We start from the raw sequence: 12,101 nt of genomic DNA, 5'->3' as shown, positions 1-12,101 counted from the left end.
CCAAATTAATTCATACTCATTTTCATCATCCTATTTATCTTGATCAGAGCAGTTATAGTTTTAATTTGTGAGATATTCATCCACAATCAAGTTATCATCTATCTGTAAATTTGTGGAGATGAATTATTTGCCATTTTCATTTATTTTATAACTAGCCGCCTTTTGGCGACCAGCTGGTTCACCAATCTTAATGTTCGTTTAAATTTTAATAATTAAATATTTTACGCAATTTCAACTTTAATAGATTCTTCATCAAAATATTTTAAAACTTCAAATTTTGATAGTCATATAATTCACACATAATAATTATAAAGGCCTTCAGTCATAACGTAATATGTATTTCTCTAATTTTCTGTTACCTCTCGTAGAATTTATGCTTTAAATTAAAGTGGAAAGAATTAATCTGCAATTAATATAATAATATTTTTTACTGAAACAAAGCATTTTTTTATAATATGATTATTGATAACAGAGTCACTGAGCGTTTAAACTTTATGGGCACTAAAGAATATCTTTCTTAATTTATGTAATATCTCAAGAATTTGTCAACAAAATTTTCTCAGATTCATCATGAACAGATCGATTCATTAACAATGTTTCATTTTAAATGCATCAAACACTAAGAAAATAAGATGAATCGTTTAAAATAATCGGTAGAAAACAGGTTTAAAAAAACTACTTAAAAAACGATGTACTTAAAACTATAAGCATATACAAAAAATATATAACTAACATAAATACAATTTAATTACAAAAGCATGCAACTAACCTAAAAATAATTTAAATCATTGAAAGCAGGTTAAAAAACTACTTAAAAAACGATGTGCTTAAAACTATAAGCATATACAAAAAATATATAACTAACATAAATACAATTTAATTACAAAAGCATGCAACTAACCTAAAAATATTTTAAATCTTCCGTTGATAATGGTTGTCATGGCAACAATCAGAACACAGTGCGCATGCGTGAATTTTCTTCGCTAGTTACGTTAACGCAAATGCGTGAATTTTTCTAGGCCAGTCGGGGTAACGCTATGCAGATTATACATTTTTAATTTCCTTTATTCTGTGTTATTTTAATTCAAAAGTACTTCAGAATGAATCTGCAACATGGATTAATTAACAATGTTTAATTTTAAATGCACAAAACTTTAAGAAAATAAACAGAATCGTTTGAAATAATCGGTCGAAAAATGTTAACCCTAGCCTCATTACTGTTGGGAGAAAAAAAAACTGAAGCCTTACTCATTTGGCGGTGGGGAAAATCGAAGTTTTTTTTTGGCAGGAAAGTTAGTTTTTGATTAATAATTAAAATTCTAATTAAAAATTCAAAAAAAGTGACCCCAGGTGCACATTTCCGACCTCTAAGGTATACATGTACCAAATTTGGTTGCTGTAAGTCAAATGACCAGGCCTGTAGAGCGCCAACACAGACACATTGAGCTTTATTTATAAGTATAGATTTAACATTTAAACAGTGCGTTTCTTGAGATTTATATAAATATTTTAAAGAAATAATAAGGAATGGAAAGACAATAATCTTTTCTCATCTAATAGGTATTGCTATCACTGCTATTATTCACTTCATTCTAGAAAGGATATTCTGTTATCACAATTTCGCACTTAAAATTTTTCAACTATTAAAAAAATTTCATGAATTCCAGATTCCAATCAATCTGTTCTATATATAATAAATTTGAAACTAATGAAAATATTCTAAATAATTTGCTGCAAAAAGCTGTCACGTTTTCGGAAACAACTTCAGAAACATTTAGGATTTTTACCTCTTCCTTTCTTTTGATCTTGAAGAAGATGCTTTTTGATCTTGAAGAAGAGGCTACTTAAAAACCAATGATATATTCAAATACTGACAACAAATTTTTTACCTATAAACATTTTTGCGCAATTAACGTGTCTGTGATTTTAAAAAAATGTTCGGTTTCAATTATGAACAAAATGTTTGGGCTATGAATATATAACTTTGGCATTTTGCCTCCCAATGTGACATCCAGATTAATGGTTGACATTAATAATTAATTAATTAAATTAATAGTAAGCAATTTAATGATTAATATTAATAATTAATTTTAGGTTAATACTTTTTTATTTTATTAAATTTATGAACATACATACACATTGTATCTAATACGACTCCAGACTGTCCAGCATTGACGTTTGTGAAAATATATTATTGAAACAATCGCACAATTTTTAAATAATCGAATAACTGAATGAATGTGAGGAAACAAATAGGGATATGAACATATGTACTTCATAAAACTTTGATATTATCCTGACATTTTATTATTCATTGAATTTTTATTTTTTACAAACTTATTTATTCGCTAACTTTTAAAATAACGATATACAATCGATCTGTTTGCAACCTCTTCTCAGCTTAGTAGCTTTAGGCAGGTTCCTAGTCTGCCTAATTGGAAATCCGCCACTTGATAGCATCGTAAATAATATTTTTTTGCTACAAGCCTTAATGTCATTTCATTATACACAATTTTTAACAATAGCATGTCTACAAACCATTTTCGAAAATAAAACTTCATTCCAACTTTGAATAATAACCACATCACTCATAGTCAAAAAAAAAAAAAAAAAAAAAAAAAAAAAAACTTTCATTAATTTTAAAGTCATCTTTTAAAGAGTGCCCGTTGGGGCACTCTTTCACGTTGTTGCTTCATTCATCAGACTTCAGAGACATATCACTTTCATCCTTAAACTTCTAGTGAAAGCTTATAAGCCAGTTAACAGCTATTCTACGCGGGCAATTGCTTTTGTATTGTGGTCATGTTACTGAGCTTCGAACCACAAGGTCCCAGGTTCTATCCTCGCTCATCACAATCCACTACAAACTAATAACTGGAAAATGATTCTTTCCTGATATCGTACCTTTGACGGGTTCTTCATGGCGGGTATTTTGAAACATTCAGTGTTATCTGCTATACCTAAAGTTTATTCATAGATATTTGCTCTCCAAAGAGTAGAAAGTCAAGTGCTGATGACAAAAGATGACGCATTCGAAGTCATCGATTAATAGCTTTTCTCCTAGAACGACGTCCCTCCAAAGATCGAGCAATTTTTGTCGCATAAGATAGGCGATATATAATATTCTCATGTCTTAATATAGCAAAGCATTTATAGTGACCTCAAATTGGACTTCTTCAGCCATAGTGTTTCGCGCTGATCCTGTTCATGACGTGTCAATCAGGATAGATTTATTTTAAAGAATATTTTCCAAAACTCATTATTTTTTTTTTATCAAAAGGGATTTACTTATATGCCAGACTAATAGCAAAATGGTTTTGTCTCGCTGTATGTCTACATATTTGAGGGAATGAATTCACATTACAAATGTAACTGCGCTCCTGTTCTTATATGAAAATTGTTTTGTACTATGAAATTATTATGTCTTTTTCCCATTACAAGTTGCATAATAGATCCTAAAATTAAATTGGTTCGATTCATTTTAAATATATCGCTGGTAAAGAGTAGACTACAGTTGACCTATAATCCTGAATTTTTCTCATGATTGTTTTTATACTTAAGTAAATAATTTAATTTGCCTGCCAACGAATTTTTTGCAGCAGTTTTTCGATTAAAGACTTAAAATAACCGATGATAATTATTCTGTATTGCTTTTTAAAATTTCTATTTCACAATTTTAAGTTGCTCTAGTATGAAAGTAATTCAATTTCGCTATCGCAGATTACTTACAACTCATCTCATCTCTCAAAATTTTCTGTTTATTTACTTTCGAACGGCGAATCGCGTTTAGATTATATATTAGGTGCATAACAACTAATAATTAATATACTTACGTAACATATTTTTAAAAATTTGCTTATTAAATTCTTAAAAAAATATATTTCCTGGTATTTTTTCTATCTCCATCAATTACATTTTTATTTAAATGTAGCAATTCTCAGTTCCTGAATTTTTTTTACTTTGAAATGAGAAATATCTGTTGTTTATTTAAATACAATTATATACTTTATAATCATTTTCATAGAAAACTGCCAGTTACGTGCATTTCATCTTTAGATCATGTGAGACTATTTTCGCAAACTGTGGTACGAAATTCTTTTTACGAACAAGATAAACGCGGTGCTGAATATCCCGTTTTCCCTTTAGATAAAAAACACTGGACCGAACATATTCGAGACGGCGCGAAAATATTTGTCGGAGAATGTAAATTGTTTTGGGAAGAAACAAAAGAGCATTTTCGGAATGACCCAAGAATCTATCAAGATGGTGATACTGAAGTAGTTTTCCGCTTCGATTCTAAAGTAAGTTATATTAATGTTGTTATTTTTATTGAATTAAGTATTTGCGATATTAATGTTAAATACTTAAAACAACGAAGAGGCATGCTTTTAACACTTATAATTCTTTAATTCATGTTTTAAATTATTACATGCTTGATACAATAATTTAGTATATGAATGACTTATGCTTAATAATAACTTTATCATTCCAATAAAGGTCATCTTTATTTATTTCATATAAGTTAGATCTTCCATGTTATAGGCAAGGACCAAGAAGCTGCCAATAATTAAAAGTGTTATAATTAATATAATCAAATAAATTTTAGGAATAGAAAAGAATATCTCATATATAACCAGGACAATGTAGTTAATTTTCTTTATTTTAGTTGTACTAGATTTCCATTTAAAATATTTTTTGTTTGTTTGTTTGGGGATTTATTGAAAATGAGAAGATTTTTATTGATTTCGTTCCCCCTTTGAAAATTTTATTAATCTAATATATAATGATCTATTCTATAGATCATGTTAATTTTATTAAATAAGAATATTTAAAATATGAAATTTGTCCAAATATAACATAAAAAAGACTCCTATTACAGAGTAAACTGAATCTATATAAAATTATTTATTACAAACTGAAACATTCCTATTCTTATTTTTTTCACAAAATTATTAGTATTATTTTTATATTACTTTACTAACTACTTAAAATACAAAAACTTAAATTTTTTGTTTCTATGACTGATTTCGTTTTTTTTTAAGATATAATTTAGCATTGGATAATTTTGTGTATGTATCTGTTTTAAAGGAAATATCTTCAAAAGTTAATCATTAATAATATGTAATTTTTTATCTAGATATTCTTAATTTCACTTCATCATATTTATAGATTTCATGTCTTATATTAGAGAATTATTAAAGCAAATGTGTGAAATTAATTAAAATGAAATAAAGGGAATTAAATTACTTTGTAGCATGACATTATTTCATTGCTGTAGTTTTTTGCCAATTGCTTTGCTAGAAATATAGAAATAAGGATTGATGTAAAGTGGAGTATTTAATGGTCATCTTTAAAATTTACTATAATTTAAGTACAACCAGCACTAGAAATGATTTTAAGTAACAATTTTATCATGAAAGTTTTTATATTTTTGATGTAGCCTAGTTTATTTAAATTTTTTCTTGATGCAATTTAAATTTTTAATTTAACCTTAGATTGCATGACTTTTTATTTAAAAAAATGTACACCTGTTTTAAATGGCTGAATATAATTTAAGAAAATTATTTAAAAAATTTCAGTTTATTTTATCTGATGAAACTTGAACAAAACAATTAAAATATGCCAATTGACTTCATTATGAATTAAATAATATCCCAATGACATAAATCGCATTATAATAATTCTGCAATAAAAAATAAAAGCCCCTTTTTTTTACTAATATATTTTTTTTACATTGGAAATAAAATATTTTGATAGTAAATAATGATTATAAAATATATATGAAGTAACATAAGATTAGTGATATTAGTGGTTAGTATTTATTTTTAAAAAAATGTCCTTGAAGTATATGGCATTACATGTTTTAATAAACAACATGTAATAAGTATGGGTTTATATTGGATTTTTTTAAAATAAAATTTATATCATGATTATATTGCTTATATTGATGCTTCAAATACTCTTCTCCTATCACATGAAATTCTAATCTTAATATTTGCTCTTTTATATTAATACCTCACCTTTCATTATTAAATTAAAAAATAATAATAATTTTAAGGTTTATTTTAAGGAATAAAATTTAATTTATAAATATTGTATACATTTAAAATATTATAGAGATTACAAATGATAGAGTTCTTTATTTAAACTATAGTTGATTCTTGTGAACTATAGTTGATGTTATACAGTTATATCATTCACTCATAACAGTAAATATACATAATAGAAAGATATATATTGCAAGTCCTGTAGTATTTATTCTAAAGGCTTGTGAAAGATAATAACTTTTTATAAATACTAAAGGTATTATTCAAATTTACAGAAAAGTTTTATTCACAAATATATAACTTTTATAAAACCAGTTTAATTTATATTGTATCAAGGAAAAAAAAGTATTTCTTTTATACTAGCTAAAAAATAATTTGTTATATGTATTTACAATTTATATACTTTTTTTTTTCTTTTACTTTAAAGGATTGTCTAGAAAAATGGAGAGTAGGATCTGATAAAATTAATAAAGAAGGCTTCAGTGAATGTAATTTTTTTATCAATGACAAAGGCAAAGGAGTATTTCATGGAACTATTGATACAACACCCCCAAAAGATGGCAGGAATCGATTTGCTGGTTACTGTGGCATAAAATCTGTTAGAAAAACAGTATGTTCTTTCATTATATTTATCATTTTCACATTTCATTGATTGGATTTATGATCATTTTCAAACTCCAGAGTGTAAAATTCAATTAAAATAAAATTCATTTATTATTAAATTCAATGTTTAATATTTTAATATTATTTGTCTATATTATCATATATTAATATTAAATGTTTATAGTGTAATTTAATGTTATCTCAGTTGTAAGAAATTGGAATTTGATTAAATGCTGTTGAATGTTTGCTTTATAAAATACTCTTTTCAGAGAAATATTATAGAGATTATAGGAATATATAAAAATTTAGTGAAAAGTAAAGTACTTATTACAAATTGTTTAAAAAGCTGCATTACAAGTTTGCCTTTTCTTCCTTTTTAATAATCAAAAAAGCTTAATTTCTATGATGCAACTGAACTATGTAATTACTAAAATGAATATAATTTACATTGTGAATACTATTATATTTTTGTATGCTTGTGTTAGAAAAAAAAGTTATTTATATTTAAATAAATGCTTTCTTATGGTTATACCAATGTATTTCCAGTAATTTTTATTATATAATGAAAAATAATATACAAAATTTCATAGCATAATTAAAAAAGTTTTTATTTATACAAAGTATTATAACTATCAAAAACTTTGACTGCAAAATTTACATGGATCCTTATGTTTAAAAACTTTCCCGAGACTAAAAAACATTATGTTTATCTGCATGTTCAAATACAGTGAACTAGAAACATAATATTTAATATGGGGCCTTTCCACAAAATTTACAGAATTTTATCACATTTTGGGCAAATTTTTTGTATGGGAAAAATATCTGTTTGTTTGCCCAAGCCTCTGTGATAAGAGAACTCAGAAATGCAAATAGCTAGATAGTTTGAATGGAATATAGATAAGCAAGAATAAATATGTCATTAGAATTGTAGAACTTTATATAATTTTGGACCTAATCCATCAAAGTGTATATTTTTGTGTTTCTAAGTGAAACATACTCAAAAATACTATGATTTAGACATATGAAATTTAATATATGGCCTTGTTACCAACATTTAAGATATGCATTAAATTTAAAACCCAGTCAATAGGCAGGAAGTCATCTCAAATCAGATTTCTTCACAACTATGAAGCACAAAGCTCACTATAATATGCTAACATATAAGAAAGTTGAGGGGTGAATGCACCTATTAGCTGATTTAATAGTTGATTGTATGATTATTAATTAATGATTTTAGTTATTTCTACATTAATACTTATTGAATGAAAAAATTATAATTTTTATAATAAAATATCAACAATAATTTTTTCAAGTGAAATGCATCCTCTCATTAGTTGCCTTTGTTGTAATATACACTCTTTTTTCTGATTCTAGAAATCCTTTCTTCGAGATGATTGGTATGATTGGAATGCATTTACGCATTTAGAAATGAGAGTGAAAGGGGATGGACGGAATTACATGATTAATTTAAATATGGGAATGTATTTTGATGTTACATGGTTTGACATGTATTCTTATGTTTTGCACACACATGGAGGTCCATACTGGCAACTTGTCAGGGTTTGTACAACTTTTTTTCTCTGAATCTATTAGTTAAACTTTATGGTTAATACATTAATCAATACTGATACATTATATTTTTTCAGTTTATACTTATTGAAATTTAGGTTCTCAAGAAAAGCACATATCTGAAATGCTTGTTGTATAGAATTGGTATTTTTATGTGATTTGTTTTTCTATGGAAAAAGATCAAACAGACTGACAAATTCAATCTTACTTGTGAATATATTTAATCCAAAATGTAATAACAGTTTAAAATTTCATTTTAATGATCAAACACTAGAATTTATTCATTTATTTTTCCTGTTTTTGAGTTAGCCAGTTCACATTCATGCATACTGAAATATTTCTAAATATATTTATTTTTGAACTAATTTAGGTCTAAAAAATTTTTAATGATTACTATCCTGTACTGTTTATATGAAAAAGCAAAGATGAATTCAAAAATGTGAATAAGACTCAATATTTTGATCCATCTATATTATTAAGATTTTTAAACTTCATTTTAACTGATAAAAAAAACTGTCAATATATTTGACTTAATATGTATAATTGAGGAATAAAGTTAATTAGAAATTCTTAAGTCCATTGGCAACAAGAGTTTTTATAAAAAGTATCTGACATATGAAATAATAATTAAAAAAAAAAAAAAACTTGGTTCTTTAGTTTAGTTTTTATTATCATGAATATTTAATTCTTCTCTTTGTAAAATAAATTATTTTATGCACAGCATTTAATTTGATAGCTTTTATTTCTTTAAAGAAAACTTTCATATTTCTTTGACTAATTCAATTATATGCAATTAACAAACAACAAAAGAATATTAAGTTTTGATAATCATTGCTAGCGTGGTTTTCCATCCTATATTTAAATAAGTTTTTTAAACTCTTACTTTTGTTACAGTTTTACTCAGATTCTTGGCATCTTGATGTTGTCATGATATTAAATGTAGTCACATTACTAAATTGTTGAGTTACATTGTACTATTTATATAAGGTTTTCAACTATTTAATAAATCCATAAACCATATTCTTTGTCTGTAATAAATTTAAGAATTATACATGAATTTTTTAGAGATCATGATTAGCTTTTACTTACAGTACAGTTAGTATAGTAGCATTTTTTATGTACATAAAGGGACATACAGATTTATTTTGCTGAATTTGTTTTATAATATGCATATAGTTTTCATTATTAATAAATTTTTCATATCTAGAGTCTTTACTTTTAATTAATTTTTTTTTTTTAATTTGTCTGATATTTTCTTTTTTTTTTTACTGTTTATTCATTTATTGATGCTTGAAATGCTACTTTGAAAACATTTTCTGAAGTAACTTGATAATTTACAGACTGTCTATTTTTGAAACTATTAACCTGACACTTTAAAATATTTTATGGAACAAATTGTTACTCATCAGTTATTATTTTCTGTTTTTCCTTTAGATGAAGATTTAAGTAAATATGCATTATTTTTATGTATATATATTATGCATATATATTATTATTTTGAATTTTATTATTATACAAAATAATGCTTTTTTTTTATTTTTGAGTATTTGTGTGTCTAAATATGGTGAAATGCTACATATGAAAAAGAAATAAATAAGTATTATAGTTTAATTTTGAAACAAATTAATTTAAATTTTAAAAACTTTATAACAAACCAAAAACAAAACAAAACATGAACTGATCTTCAAGAATCTTCATTTATAATTATTGATATTCTTAAAATAAATTAGCTAACCTCCCCAACCCCATCCCCATCCCTCAAGACATTGGAATGCTCTGCTTGTTTCTCAATTCATGCTATTGAGAGAATTTGCTTTTTGAAACCTTACATAAATAAGGCAAATAATTATAAGCAAAACAGTGTGTTTTAAATCAGATACACTGTATATGCAAAGAAAAATATTATAAAATTGTACATATAAAGGCCCGTTATTAATTATGCTTATATATTTGGCAATTTGCAAATGCCTTTTGTTTAGATCTCAGCTTTGAACCAAAGGATTCAAAGTTCAAAATCTAATTCCATCTTCCATGTAAGCAGTTCTGTTGCATGTTAAATTTGTCTTGTCCAGATATTCTGGGCAAGACAAGTGTAATGTAGAAGTTAAGAAAGGAAGTATCAGTTCAAGTTTATCCTTGTCACCTAACAGCATTCAAAATTGCAAAGATTATCCCAAAATAGGTGTTGCTTCAAAACAGGATAATTATATAACTGAACTTGACAATTTAAACCTTTAGAGCTCATTATACTATTTATAAGGCAGTTACATTTTTTATCTATAGCTCAGTTGATCACATTTTATCATTATTTTGTTTTATCTAATAAAATACATTTTTTAAAACTTAATTCCAATTGGCATAATTCATCCATTAGACAGTATTTGCTGTCAAAGTATAGTCGCTTTGAATCCCCCTCCCATTCGATTTATTTTCAAAGTAATGTAAAGAATTCGAAAATAATTTTTATTATATATCTATTAAAATATTTTTAAAAATAATTTTTCTACCAAAGTAATTATCTGTCTCAACTTTTGTAGATAATTATTGGGAATTTCATTATTTTATTCTTTATATTTTTTAACATAATTTATAGGAACTTCACTGAAGCCAATATTTCAAGTTGGATGTTAATAGTTAATAACTTTTATCACTAGATTATTGACTGACCTTTTCAAAATTTCTTAAATTTTATTAATAAGGAAAATATCTAATTTATATAGATTACCATGGGTATTACTATAAAAGCAGTAAAATTACATTTTTTCCATGACACCATTTTTAATCAATTCATGTATTTAGATTAAAGATGAAGAGTTTTGAGTATCAGAAAATGTTCTTGTTGGAAGATGCATATTTTTACTATATATCATATGAAATTATATTCAGTTTTATACTGTATTTTTTGTTTCTGCATATTTAAAATTATTTATAGTGTTACTTGTTTTTTGATGAAGCTGTAACAAAAAATCTGCTATAATTTTTCTTTATATAAATCTGTGTTTTGATTTTTTTTTTCTAGATACCCTTCTCAAAATTTTTCTTAACCTACAAAGGAAGAACTCAAGACAAACAAGATCCTATGCCCCGTAATAAAGTAAATTCTATAGGAATTACTGCTGCTGCTGTTTCTGGACCTTTCCATTTAGAAATAGACTATATAGGTGTTTATAGGGACATGAGTCATACAGAAGAAACTGCTTATGAAATGTACAACATGCCTATGCAAATAGTTACTGCATAGGTTTATTTATTTTCTGAATTATTAAAGTTTTAAATGATTGTTAAGTGTGTGTACTAATAATTCAGTGGAGTTTGGCTCATTTGGAATTTTCTCTGGCCTCTTAAATTTCTTATTAACATAGTATTATAATATCACCAAAAATGCAAATATTGTAAGTTAATTCAAAATAAAAATTGTAAGGAAAAAAACCTTAACATACCTTTCTTCAATGTATCCTCTGTATTTTATGTGGGAATGTATTTAATTAAAAAAGCAGTAAAAATTCTAACATTTAAACATGACTGAGTTTGTTAGATGTGAATTATGCTGTTATAATTAGTTTAGGAAATAAGTATTAGTTTTCTAAAACTATAATTATTTAAAATACTGCTTATTTATGGATTAAATATTGCTAATCTTTTCTCATTTTAATTCCAAAATTATCAATTTATTTTTACTTGGTTTCTCTTAATTAAATGGAATTTTATTGTGATCCTGTTAATTTTGATTTAGTCTAATTTTACTGTAAATTTACTATATACTTTCCATTGATTGTTTCTCTCACTAGAAAATGATAAATAATAAATTTTATCTAACAAATTTCTCCACTTAGATATGAATTGTTTTTATTGTAATAAATTTAAGTATTCCCGGGTATTTAC

The 12,101-nt window shown here is 25.4% G+C and overlaps 1 protein-coding gene across 1 annotated transcript; it reads left to right on the top strand.

Annotated features, from left to right (window-relative positions):
- The first annotated feature begins 3,776 nt into the window (after positions 1 to 3,776).
- LOC129976724 (complex I intermediate-associated protein 30, mitochondrial-like) lies at positions 3,777 to 11,504 on the top strand. The gene is made up of 4 exons (XM_056090430.1): positions 3,777 to 4,301; positions 6,475 to 6,657; positions 8,025 to 8,210; positions 11,239 to 11,504. The coding sequence occupies exons 1-4, from the start codon at positions 3,966 to 3,968 to the stop codon at positions 11,458 to 11,460; spliced, it is 927 nt and encodes a 308-aa protein (XP_055946405.1). The 5' UTR covers positions 3,777 to 3,965; the 3' UTR covers positions 11,461 to 11,504.
- Positions 11,505 to 12,101: the final 597 nt, after the last annotated feature.

This window comes from Argiope bruennichi, chromosome 7, assembly GCF_947563725.1.
Source record: "Argiope bruennichi chromosome 7, qqArgBrue1.1, whole genome shotgun sequence".
In the NCBI taxonomy this organism is placed as follows: Eukaryota; Metazoa; Arthropoda; class Arachnida; order Araneae; family Araneidae; genus Argiope; species Argiope bruennichi.
The sequence above is the reverse complement of the archived record's forward strand: the minus strand, read 5'-3'. Positions and strand labels throughout refer to the sequence as shown.

Excerpts from the sequence above, each read along its gene's own strand:
- LOC129976724 (XM_056090430.1), top strand. The coding sequence starts at position 3,966 with ATGAGAAATATCTGTTGTTTATTTAAATACAATTATATACTTTATAAT. Across the intron at positions 4,302-6,474 it reads TTTTCCGCTTCGATTCTAAA|GATTGTCTAGAAAAATGGAG; the intron begins GTAAGTTATATT and ends TTTACTTTAAAG. Across the intron at positions 8,211-11,238 it reads CATACTGGCAACTTGTCAGG|ATACCCTTCTCAAAATTTTT; the intron begins GTTTGTACAACT and ends TTTTTTTTCTAG.